The sequence below is a fragment of the Pleuronectes platessa genome, chromosome 10 (assembly GCF_947347685.1).
Source record: "Pleuronectes platessa chromosome 10, fPlePla1.1, whole genome shotgun sequence".
Taxonomy (NCBI): Eukaryota; Metazoa; Chordata; class Actinopteri; order Pleuronectiformes; family Pleuronectidae; genus Pleuronectes; species Pleuronectes platessa.
In genome coordinates, this window is record NC_070635.1 from 1,642,640 (window position 1) to 1,655,749 (window position 13,110).

The following is a 13,110-nucleotide window of genomic DNA, read 5'->3' on the forward strand; positions in this document are numbered from 1 at the left end:
AGAGATGACAATAGATTTGAAGGTACACCAAAATATGCTTCCTCCTGATTTGTAATACCCTCATTATCTCTATTCTACATAATCAAAATAATGCAATGAGATGGCGTCTATGTGAGGGCGTGACTCTTCTATGAGTCAAATAATCTTTGCACCCTCGACTATACAAGCAGGACCTCACATCCTGCGTTCATATCACTCTGGGTATCGCCCCCCTTCCATTTCAAGGAAGCGATCAACTTTGGTTTGGGAAAATGCTTCATCTTCATAATATCATCTACAATCGCTGGCTCCGTCGCTCCTTCTGATAACGAGGAGGACATGTATTACGGCTGATCTCTGCCTAGACCAGTCTATGTGCCCTCCAGCTCCCTCAGCGCCCTCCCCACCGCACCTCCTCGGCGGTCAGTCTTCACGCCGTGCTGCAGGACACTGCGGAGGAGGAGACGCTGGAGCCCGAGGAGCCCGTGGAGGAGGGGCGGCCCTCCTCTGCCCACTTGTTGACGTTGCGTCGGCGGGCGTTCATGAAGAAGTTGCTGACGGTGGACAGCTCCAGGCCCAGCTGCTGGGAGATGGTCACCTGCAGCTCTTTGGTCGGGCGGTGGTTCTCCCTGAAGATGGCCAGGAGTGTACGCCGCTGCAGGTCGGTGAACACCAGCCTGGTGCGCTTCGGGCCCTGGTTGCGCTCCAGCTTGCTCTGCTCCTGCTCCTTCCGCTTGCAGGCTGCGGGCACACGAGAGGAAAGACAAATTAAAAAAAGGCGAAACGGGTTAGCTAACACACTGGCAGGCTAACTAGGACAAATGGATTAAACTGAGGGAAAGTGGATTTGTTGAAAGAAAAACAGATTAGCTAAGCAACTTTGATTAGTTAAAAGAGATGAATCAGCAGCTTGCTTCATTGTTGTGTAAAGGAATCAAGATGTGGAAGCCATCACGTCTTGTTGCCAGCGAGCTGCTGGGAGCTGCTGGGAGCTGCTGGGAGCTGCTGGGATGAAGCAGATAACTACGTGCAGGCCACAGCTCTGACGTTTCCCCTCATGCTTTTCATTACGACCCCTTTTTGAAAAAACCCTGCTCACATAGATCTAAAGACAAAGTGCAAACTCGTCATCGGCTGACAGAGGCTGCCCCCCCCCCCCCCCCCCCAAAACAATATAATCACACTCAAAGACACAAACAGATGCGATGCTCATTTTCAAAACCGTCTTTCATCCACTACAAGGGGAGATTACTGCAACTTATTATGGTATATTATATTTTGGCAGTTAAAACTATCGCAGCAGTTATATTCTGGCTCGTACTCGTCAATATATGTTTTACATTTTAAGTTGGAAAACACATCCAGAGCACGGAAAGAGAGAAGAGCCAGAAACATTTAAAGATCAATTCACATCCAGAGAGATCAGCTGATCAAAAGCCAAATCTGACATTTTTCCAGCGTCTTGTGGCTGCATTTAAAATAATTGAATTGTGACTGTTGTCATATTTTAGGCAGACTCTTTCTTTCTTGCCTTAATATACTATTTGTTTAATGCCCTGGTCCACGGAGGATAAAACATGATCTCATTACTCCTCAGTGAATTAGCTCCATGTCAGAGTTTGCCATATTCAAAGTGCTAATAGAGGTGATGAAGTCTCCTGGTAATTTGTATTTTAATGCAAGTCTTGCTTACGCTGACCAGAAAATAAAAACTCGAGGTCTGGGTTAAACATCACTGGCCGCTCAATTATATAATCAATACTTCCTCTGGAAAAGCCTCAAATTTAAAAAAAAAAAGTCCTGCGATAAAGTAAATAAATAAATAAGAAATGAATATAATAAAAGAGGCATCTTGGTGGAGTGAGGAGGGAGAAGCTGCTGAAGTGTGTGGGCTGAGCTCAGATCCATTTTGAGAATCAGACGTGCATTTTGAATTCAGGCTGCATGTTCCTCTGCATATCCATCGCTGAACCCTTCACCTCCAACACGCTGTAATTCTGTATTTACAGGAAACACAACACCAACCTCTGCCTTTGTGTACCGAGCCAACTACCCCCCCTCCTCCTCACCCCCCCCCCCCCCCCCTCTCTCTCTCTCTCTCTCCATCCTCCGTCCATCTCCCTCCACTTCCTCTCTTCCCTTTACCTTAGTAGACACTTCAACATCATTAGTTTCTCATAAAAGTCATTTACATGTGGCGGCAGTGAGTGAGCAATAATCACTTTAGGGGGGAACTAATTTATTTTCTATTAAAGGCGGGTTACGTCAGGGGCGAGTGAAACCAGCAGCGTCGGCACCGCCCCGGGTGTTTAGAAGCCTTAAGTGGACTGAAACATATTTGGGGGGAGTCATGCAATTACCTAAATGCACACGCACTGTAAAGAGGTTTCAATCAGCGCAGTGTGGCTGAGCGACCGTTTTGCTGATGGTATCAAAGGCGTTTCTAAGTGTAAGCATTGGTGTTTGTGCACTCAACACGCACGTGCACGCCAACACACACACACACACACACACACACACACACACACACACACAGTAGGGATGGATGGACTTGTGCCGACAGCAGACTTTTAATAGCGGCTAGCAAACTGGAAACAAGTGTCCTTTCTTTTTGTTTTGTCTTCATTTATTTATTTGGCCGTGCAACACCTGCTTTATTCAGCATGGAGCTGAATATTTGTGATATCAACACGATCTCACTTTGGCTCCTGAGAAGAATTCAAATGTGGGCGCAACGCTGAATAATTTTACCTTTTTGGTATTTAAACATTTAAAAGAAAATTATGTAACAATGTCGACTACTATAACCGGATAATGCAGAATCTAGAATTAAAGAAAACAAGATTTTGTTTTTTTAAATCTTGACTGAAACCACTTGAAACCGGGTGAAATAATCCTGCTGTGATGCCAGACTTCTTCACTCGCTCTAAGAAAACAAGGTTTATGAACTCTGCTATTGACTCTATTATTGATCTTGATTAGATGAACATATCAGCCGGCAAAAGCCTCAAAATCCCATATTTCAAACACACACACACACACACACACAGACAAAACTGTCACAAAGACACTTGCTACACATTAGATTAACCGCAAATGCTGCCATTTGCTCTGAAAGCAGCGTTGTGTTGATTGGCTTCTATCTTCCTATTGAGAAGCAGCTCACACAGCGCGGGGGGTGGGGGGGGGTTGTTGCTGCTGTTCCTCACTCCTCCAAACTCACTGTGGCAAATTTCTCTCATTAGCCGGGTGCTTGAGAAATAACTGTGACCTCACAGACGTCTTTCTCCATCACGGGGATCGTAAGGACAGAATCAGAGCCGGGTCCGGGGGCCCCACGTGGCCCCCTGGCCCCCCCCTGCCCACTGCCCTGACATCCAGCCGAGTTTCTGAAACTTAAGCACTGGACTCGACGTGAATAATTCCCTGCATACACTCTCCTCTGAAATCATTATCTGAAGGAAATGTTTTGACTCGGGGATGCACTCTTGTCAACTGGAGATTACAGGGGCCTGTTAGCGTTTAGGAATCCAGAGCTTGTTTGCATTTCTGAGAGTTATCGAACGACGTCTCATTAAAATCTGAGCAGGCCGAGATGTCAGCGGCGTGTCAATATCACTACAAGTGAAATTTCCTCTTCGTCTCTTTTTTTTTTTCAAATGCTACATTTTTCACGGGCGCTACACCATCCACGCCATCAATATTTCTGTGTTGGGGGTTGGGAGGCGGGCTGCAGCTATACAAGGTGTAGATACAGCGGTGCACTCTCAGCTCATGTAGTAATGAAAGGAATGACATGATAGTGCAGGCTAGCTTGCTGGTAGCGTGGATTTATGGCTTGTTGGAGGAGTCGGGGTGTCCTGCAGCTCTCCTCCTCCTCCTCCTCCTCCTCCTCCTCCTCCTCGCTTCCATCGCCTCTATCTCTGACTGACGAACACAGCGCCGCCCATTAAGTAAATGCTTCCTTATGCTGTAATCATGTGTAAAAGGCTCACAATTACCATGCTATAAATCCCCGGTGCTGGGGCTACTCATGGAGACATAAATATTCCCCTATAGGCTTCTTATGATCGTGGGAACAGCCCCTAATCATGATGTACGCCCCTGTCTCGTGTTGCTGAAACGTGATCGAAAGCCCTTTCCCTACCCCCCGGCGTCTCAACCTACACCTCCCCTCCTAGCCAGAGAGACCCCCCCCCCCTCCCTGCAGCCCCAGCCCACCCCCTGCTGATTTCTTGGGCCAGGGGCTGATAGAAATTATTGATTAAATCTGTGCAGCTCAGACTCCTCGACCCACAGAGGCTGGTTAACCCCTTCAGCGCCGGAGTGGGGGGAGCTGCAAGAGCTAGATAAAAAAAAAAAAAAGAAGCAAAAACAACAACCCTGTTTGTTTGGTTGTTGCGCGGCTCAGGCCACATCGGCCTGCTCACGATTCCTGATATGTAAATGGAATCGGCTTTGACCTTTGAGCCTCAGCAGCCGAATGTGAACTGTATGCAGCGAGAGGTGGACAAGGCTTTGTGGCTTTCATTACTGTGGGGGTGGTGCAGGCACTGGAGCCGACACGTAAACCGCATTGACCTTTCTTATTCATTTAGACCTTTAGTCAAGGGCTTCGGCCATCATCTTTAAAGTTATAGTCTCTGTTCCCCCCCCCCCCCCCCCCCCTTCGACTTTAAGTGTCGGAGCATGGCTGCACGGTCTTTATCCTGCCTTCTTCTCCAACTAAATCCTGATTGCCTCCTCCACTGCCTGGGGTTGGGGCTGGAGATGCATCTCATATACGGCACAGTAATCCATAGAGCGCACACACACACACACACACACACACAAACACACACACACACACACACACGGGAAAAAACAAACAAGATACTGCAGATAAATCCCAGAGATCACCTCCTCCGTGTTTAGCAAAATGTCGCTGTTGAAAGCCAATTATTAGAGGAGACAAAATGGCAGCGACCACATTCCATAACCGTCCAGCTCTGCAGCCCGTCCATAGACAGGAGACGTGGTTATGGAGATCGCGGCTGGACGACACTGAAGGGCCTTTTGTGTATTTAAGCGAGTGTTGCATTAAAGAGGATCATCTGAAAACTTGAGGCGTGAAGCAAAGAGCACTTGAGCTATCTTCAGACCGGGAGCACAGGCCAGCGCGCATTCAGATTCCAGTCTCGATTTTGCCGATGCGGCCGAGGTGTGTGTGGGCAAGGCGTGCTGCTCTTTCCCATGGAAATCAATAGAGGCTTGTAATTAAACAAAAGGGGGTTGGCCGGGAGAAGGGAGGGGGGGGGGGAGGGGGGGTGTTGAAAAAAACACAACAACCCCCTTCGGAAAGTAGGTTATGTAGAAAAGTGCCGAGCTGTCTAAATTGTGGCTTTGCCAAGAACTAAATCTGCACTTTGAGAGTGTGTGGGAGCCGAGAGGAGCCTCGTCAAACACAAGCACACTTCTCTGTGTAGGGGCTTTAATTTTTTATGAGTCTGATTGATTGGCTGCTCGGACGCCGGAGCACTGACTCGTTAAAATAATGTTTGTGTTTGTAAAGATGAAGACTCGCGAACAAAGAGAGAATGATTGATGATTAGAAATCTGCTCAGAGGAACAAAGGGCTGTTCCTCCACCCGGACGGGAGCTCGGGTGTTTTGCATACAAGCTCTGACACCCGCAGGACTGGATTCATCAGGAAAACATTTCTGTGGAATTACAGAACAAACCAGCACACAACTCATCTTCAGATAAGAGGTTCGCGGGTGATTGGTGTAACGTTTTGCTAAATGGAGGATGTACACATGTGCTCTCAGAGCCAAACAATCAAAGATCAATAATTGTGAAGGGATTGCAAGAGTGCACAATCATTACCTATGAACCCTATTGTGTTGTTGGGCTTAATCAGTCGAGCTGCTGACAGGGAGCGAAAAGCAGTGATCAACTGGGAAGGCTCACACACACGTACCACTCACAGACCCCCGCAGTGAGCACAACACTCAGCACACACACACACACACACACTCACACACTCGTCTGTGCTCGGCTCATATTACTGTGTTCACTTGGATCTCCTTCTGTGCGCCGTGTATCAGATGGGCCCTGAGTCCCAGTGGAGGCACAACACTGTAACACGGCACTGTACAGCGTGCTGTTGTGTCTTCAATTCACATCCCTGAAGAATATTAAATGTCAAGTAGCGGATTACAATGTGCCTTTCAAAAAAAAAAAAAATCTTTATCCTGTGAAATCTGTATAAATAATAAATTCTGCTTCTGCAACGAATAATTATTTTTTTCACCATCGATTTCTTTAATTTTGTTATTTTTCCCCAAATGATCATTTTAATTGAGTTTTAGAAAATCTAAATATTTGCTAAGAAAACTAATCAGAATCCGTCAAAACCTTAAAATCCATAGAATTTTATGTAAAACAAAAAAAAGGCCTCAAATGCTCAGCAGCTCAAACAGGCCATTCTGAGTCATATCCTCATTTTATGCGATGAATAAAATAGTTGTGGATTAATTTCTGTCGTGTACAGATGGATTCAGCTCTAGAGACTCGAAGCTCCTCTGGTTAAACAAACACGTGAAGAAGCTGGAACCCACGAGCTGCTGCTGCCTCGGAGCAGAACGTTTGTATTTAGCTTCTCAGTAATTGCCTCAGCGACAACGTTGATAAAAGACGTCTGGCAAAGGCTCAAGTCTAATTTGCATCAGCGACTTTGCCAACTCAACTTCAGCCAGGCGCCGAGCCGATATAAATCACTGCTCGAATTAATCAATCGCTCCGGAGTGGCATTTCTGCACAAATTATTTTGTGGGCTCAAAAGCGATTAAATTGCCAAACGCTGCTCGAGCTGATCTTCATGGTTCATTTGAGCGGAGGGCAAATGTCTGTGGCTTTTTTTTATTGTAGCTACTGTACAAATCAATAGAGGCTGTTTGGGAGCTAAGTAAACAAAGGAACGGCACATATGGTCCTTTCTTTCTGGAAACTGTCCTCAACGTGCTGAGAAGTTCCTGACGCCCCGGCTGCTGAGACAATAGAGGAACATTCCCAGTGTGTGAAGAAGGGAAACATCAGTGTGATGCTTCTGCTTTTCCTCATGTCTCAACCTGAGCTGCATACTGATTACTGGAGAGGAGGATTTTTTTTTTGGAAGACATGGAGAAGGAGGGTGTTTGGGGAAAACAAGGGGAGAGAGTGTCTGTTTGTTGTTGTGATTTCTGTGTGTGAGTGTGTGTACATATGTGTAAGTGTGTGTGTGTGTGTGTGAGGCAGATAGAGAGCAAAGCCAGATCTTACCCTCCAGCCGGAGCGAGGCCATTCTTTGAAACTCGGGCTCCTGGAGCCAGCGGGACATCCTCTTAAAGGTCTCGCGGCCGGACTTGAGCTTGCCCCAGGGCTTGGGGTTCCTCAGGAGGTCGGACAGCGTGCCCTGTGACCTACACAGAACCCTCTCGGCGAAGATGGCCTGGGGGATGCTGTACCTCTTCAGCTCCGTGATGATCCTCTGGGCCACATCCCGGGTATTGATCTCCTCCCCGGTGCTGCCTCCGCTGCCCTGCATGCCCGACAGCATGCCCTCGCCGGGCGAGGACGAGGCGGACGACGAGGAGTGCAGGTGCTCGCTCACCTTGGAGGCCTGCTGGCTGGGGTGGTGGTGCGGCTGGTAGTGCTGGCTGTAGAGGTGGGGGTGGTGGCCCGTGACGTGCTGGTGAGCCTCCATTTTGTTCAACTGATGCCCCACTGACACGTCGCCTCCTCCAAGGCCCTGTTGAGAGATCTCCCGGGCGAAATCCGATGTTCTGCAGAAGAGGCTCCCGCCGTGGACGTCGTAGCCGCCGTGGAGCATCTGACCCCCGTTGCCGTTGGGGCTGTTACCCAGACTGCCATAGCCGTGCATGGAGGAGCCCAGGCCTGAACCTGTGGAGGGGGGGGACAGGCTTTGGGCCATGGCGAGGTCCTTGCCATAGGGGTTGTAGAAGTTGGTGCTGAGGCCTCGGTCCTCGCGCATGAGGGTGAAGCTGCCGATGACGTTGCTGACGGGCAGGCAAGGGTGGTGGTGATGGTGGTGGTGGTGGAACTTGTCATCGAAGGGCTGCAGGGGGGTCAGCGTGGTGTAGGTGCTGCCGGAGCTGGACGGTGAGTCGCCGCTGTAGCCCAGTGCCGACATGGAGTGGTCGAAGCCCGGCGGACGGGGCTCGGGCTCCAGGGACATGGAGGGGCCCCCGAGGGAGGGCCGGGGGAAAGCAGCTGAAAGGTCCCGCGAGTGCAGCATGGCCCTGCCGTCCTGACCGTGGCCCAGGTCCGGGTGGGTGTGGAGGGACATCTCTCCTAGACCCCCGTCCATCTTCTGCTCCTGCTAATAAACCTGGATCTGTCCCCGGGTCGCTCTGCTCCTCTTGTTATTGTTGTTCCACAGCCGGGGCCAACAGTCTGGAAGGGCTCTTGTTACACCAGACTATGGATTTATTGATTTGTGAATTAATTGATTTCTGGGCTTATGGGGTGTCTAATTAATTATCTGATAACGTTAAGTACTGTCTTCAAACTCCCTCAAACTCCCGGAGAACCGAGTTGTCCGCCGCAGCAGGAGCGTGGACTGGTTTTTATTCTCTCTTGTGCATCGGCTCCTCTGCCCTCTTGTCTCTTTGGTGCTCAGCGGCTCCTCGGCAGAAGCTTTTGTGCCTGCGTGCGTGAGACAAGACGATGTTAGTCCGCTGCGTTTAAACTTTCATGGATGCAGAGCAGGAAAAAAACAGCGAATAAGGTTCGACTCGTCAGGTTTAGACGCAAAATTACGCAAATACATATTTAATAAAAAACAACCGACGCGTTGGAGGGATTTCACCTCGCGGGACAAATCGATGATTTAATCACTTCAACGGAATCTCGTCTTAGAAATAAAACATTTTTTTCCTTCTTATATCAAATAAATCACAGAAGTATCGCACACGCACGCGAGGCGCCGCGCATCACAGATTTACTCCACATGTAATGAACCCGAACGATGCGTAAACTCGACACCGACCACGACGACGATCCGTGGACACACACAGACACACAAATAACACAAAAAATCACGGACATGTGCGCGTTCCCAGAGCAGAGCGGTCCTACCTTTATCCTCACTGTCCACTTCTCAGAGCGCGTCCGCGGCTGTTGTCCGTCCTGAGCATCTCTCGGACTGTGTCGCCGAGCAGCGCTGCACATTCACACAATCCGCGCCCCGGGGTGCAACGTTCATCCACAGCCCGCGCGCACTAAACCATCTGCGGTCACACGCACACGTCCTCGCTCGCTGGCGCCGTCGTCCCCTCTTTGTTTTCCACTGTCCTGCGAGAAAAAGGAGCTCGTGTGCGTTTCTGTGCCTCTCCGGTTTTTCCCTTCTTGCTCCTCAGTAGCTGCTCGCCTCTGTTTCTTTCATTATCTCGTGAGATTTTCCTCCTCCTCCTCCTCTTCCCTCTGCCTGCCACTTCATCGATCTCAGCACCAACTCTTTCTCCTTCTCCTCCTCCTCCTCCTCCCCCTTGCTCACATTGACTCTCTGCTTTCAGTGCGTCACGGCCTTAAAATCTGACAGATGTGCGATGAAATTCCGTCTCCAATTAACCCTTTCTCTCCGGGGCTGGGGGGTGACGGGGCGGGGGGGGGATTTGAAGGGGGGGAGGAGATGATGCCCCTTCTCTCTACCCCCCCCCCCCCCCCCCCCCCCACACACACACACAAACATACAGGTTAAGCTTTCTTCAGCTGATTGCGTGCACAACTTATGAATTGCGTGCACACATATTACATGTGATCACTGGGTTTTCCTGTAATGTCGCCTTGTTGTTCTTCTTCATGTAACAAGTGACGCTGCTGGAACCTGGACATGGAATCAGCTGCAATGCACAAGCAAATCATTTTTTATTATTTTATATTATTTTATATTATTATCATTATTGGCATTATTTTTTTTTTAATTGCTCTAACTGTGATTATTCATTAATTGCATCGGGTCACGAGAAGCTGAGCAGGACCAGGGATGATTAAAGAACTGAATTAAGTGTGAATTTGTTATTATGGGAATCGCCTCACTAACTTATTGACTGCGGAATAAAAATCTATCCCCTCGTCCTCCTCCTGTAGATCCTCGTTCCCTGCGTGTTTATCCCTGACTCGTGTTTCATGGGACAAAACGTGAAATCACACTTTTCATGAATAAACGCTGTGAAGTGACGCTCGTGCTCGTGCTCGTGCTCGTCTCTTCTCTTAATCAGCGGCTCCAACACTTGAGTCTGAAAAGTCCCTTAACGAGATCAATGCGACCCCCCCCCCCCCCCCAACCCCCCCACCCCACCCCCCAGAAAGAAGAAGACCCTCAACCTGCTGCAGCACTGCAGGCCCGGACAATCCTACGCGTGCACGTGAGCACACATGCATGCGCAGGATTGTCCACTGAATGTAATTTTGGTGTAAACTGTGTGTGTGCGATTTTTATGAGTGCCTATATATATATATATATTCCCTCTGTGCGTGCACTATCATCCATTTGCGCGCATGCACATGAAACCAGTGTCCATTTATGAGCGTGCTGGCGCCTGTGCGTGTTTATAACAAGCATATAAATACATATCTAGTCTGCATGGCCAGGCCCCGTGCGTGCGTGCGTGTGTGTGTGTGTGTGTGTGCGCGCCGCTGGCCTCCGAGAGGAGCAGGGAGGCAGCGCGCATACTAATCATATCTGTCTGTCAGTTTAATTTTCAGAGATGAGCAGTTCTGGCGTTTGGAAACAGCGGAGCGCTGCGCGGTGTGGGACCGCCGGCTTCCCGGAGCAGATGCTGCCCTATCGATCCGCCCCTGCGCGCAGCCAGCACGGAGGGATGCGTGCATGGCTGCCGGGTAGCTGGAGGTAAAACACGGTCAACGGCTCCACGGCGGAAAGAAAAGGAGGTCGGGGTGAAAGTTCACCTTCTGTGGCTGCAGAACCCGAGAAGTCCGGGCTGACACCCGAGCTGCGAGGGCCCCCAACTTCTTTACACTGCGGCCCTGGAGGGGAGATGACACCCGGAAGAGGGGGGGGGGGGGGTTTCAATGTGAAAACACAGGATTCATCCTCCTGTTCTGCGTAATAAGCAAATTCTGTTGATACATATATAAGGATGGTGATGATTTCAGGCGTCACATGTAAAAACCGACAGTGTGAATGTGTAGTTTCATCGTGAGTCACTCTCCACATCTCAGCCACACATTTACATCTCAGCCATTTAGCGGCTGCTCTCAGAGGAACCTGCACCGAACCCATTACGCACACAGGCAATAAATAAAGTGCTGGAAAACTCCGGTTTGAGCCATTTAGCTGCAGCTCTCATCCAAAGTGACTTTAGAACCGCTGGCTGCAGAATAAGCTTTTAATCTGAAGTCAATATGGAGCGTGTTTAGATTTTAACCATTTAGCTGATGCGTCCATCCTGAGGGACGTGTACGGCTGCATCGAATCCTGCATCGCCGATATTACAACAAGCCAATAGCGAGGGGGTCACGGGGTCAGGGGGCATCGCTGTGACCTCAGAGTGACCACGCGCGGTGCAGGGGAAGAAACAGAATCACGGAGGGAGAGAAGGAAGCAGAAGGAGAGAAGGAAGCAGAAGGAGGGAGAGGGACGAGTGGAAATTGTCAAGTGTGATAAAATCAGATTGTATTAGAAAGAGAGGAGCGTGCATTTCTGCAGCCGTGGACGAGATGCGCGTGTTGGCACAAAGGCCCATGCGCGCCTCCTCCTCCTGCTGCAGAGGGATGGAGGAGCACAGCCACATTATTCATCCCGCATTTACACTCGCCCCTCGAATCTGCGGTTTAATCACCGCGTAAACGTGATCACTTGTTGGTAAATTATAATGGATGGAGCGCACGCGCGCGGCTCCAGATTTGAATGAGATATTGACTCGTTGTTTGCGGCAGAGCAGGAAAAGAGGAGAAAGTCCAAATGAGGCTTTTAATGCGGCGTCCGTCGCTGGAAGAGGAATCTAATCTGGAGGATTACAGCAGCAGCAGCGTCAATTCGTTTCCTATTAATCTGAGTTCGAGTCCCATCGAGGAAAATCTGAGAGTGAAGACGTTTTTAAACATCAGGGTTTTTATTTCCATCGTCTAAAAATATGAGAATAATAAAAAAAAATCATGTTTTCATAAAGGAGACTGATGAGGTTTGTTGCTGCAGAGGCTAAGTGGCCTCTTTGTTTTTATATAACCTGCATTTAAACACACACACACACATAGACACACACACACACAGACACACATACACACACACACACGCCCACACAAACGCTATTGTACAGTACATAATACACAACAGTTAAATTATGATATTTATAGCTTTTTATTAGAGGCTGTATAATAAATTGGCATATTAATACACGTAATACATAACACAATACATATAATACATAGATATGCTATTATACACACCACATAGGTATACATTTATATATAGTACAGTACACTATTGACCGTCAGTGTTTTCATCTCTTATTTTGAAAGGAAAAAGGTCACAATTCAACATTTAATCACACTTATTTCTTGTAGTTGCACAAATAAACTTACAGCACAACGTGAAATCAAAAACTGAATAATAAAAAAAATAGCCTAATGAAAGCTTCAGATCTATTATGACTTCACACTCTGGTTAAATGTATAAATGGTTTTAATTGGTGTTTTCTTCATCCTGATAATAAATACTACTGTTATCAGTACTGTACACTAACTCCTGACTGATGTTACTGCTGTTATTTATATTTATATACACATGTGATGCGTTTAAGGTGTCACGTGTTTTCATTCGCTCCTATAACCAAACGTCGAACACGTGTTTTTAACGTCATTTGATGTGAATCGATTTTAATTATATTTCTTTAAACATTGATGGAAACACAACAAACACAAACTGGAGAAATTCCTTCAAACTTCATGAACTCGTGAATCTGCAAAACTGACGCAGGATCTGATTCCAAACTCATAAAGGACCTGCTCAAACTATTATATACTATATAACTATTAATACTATATACTATTTCCTAACATTATTATTTTAGTCTTTGTCATTATTATCACAGTATTATTAATATAAAAATCAACTTTATTCACCAGCAA

At 48.0% G+C, this 13,110-nt stretch overlaps 1 protein-coding gene across 1 annotated transcript; it reads right to left on the reverse strand.

The window, feature by feature from the left end:
* Positions 1 to 409: 409 nt before the first annotated feature.
* On the reverse strand, positions 410 to 8,326 carry onecutl (one cut domain, family member, like). The gene is made up of 2 exons (XM_053433347.1): positions 7,279 to 8,326; positions 410 to 720 (listed from the first exon to the last, which is right to left on the reverse strand). Exons 1-2 carry the CDS (start codon positions 8,324 to 8,326, stop codon positions 410 to 412), a joined length of 1,359 nt encoding a protein of 452 aa, XP_053289322.1.
* Positions 8,327 to 13,110: the final 4,784 nt, after the last annotated feature.

Excerpts from the sequence above, each read along its gene's own strand:
- onecutl (XM_053433347.1), bottom strand. The coding sequence starts at position 8,326 with ATGGACGGGGGTCTAGGAGAGATGTCCCTCCACACCCACCCGGACCTG. Across the intron at positions 721-7,278 it reads GGCCTCGCTCCGGCTGGAGG|CCTGCAAGCGGAAGGAGCAG; the intron begins GTAAGATCTGGC and ends GTGTGCCCGCAG.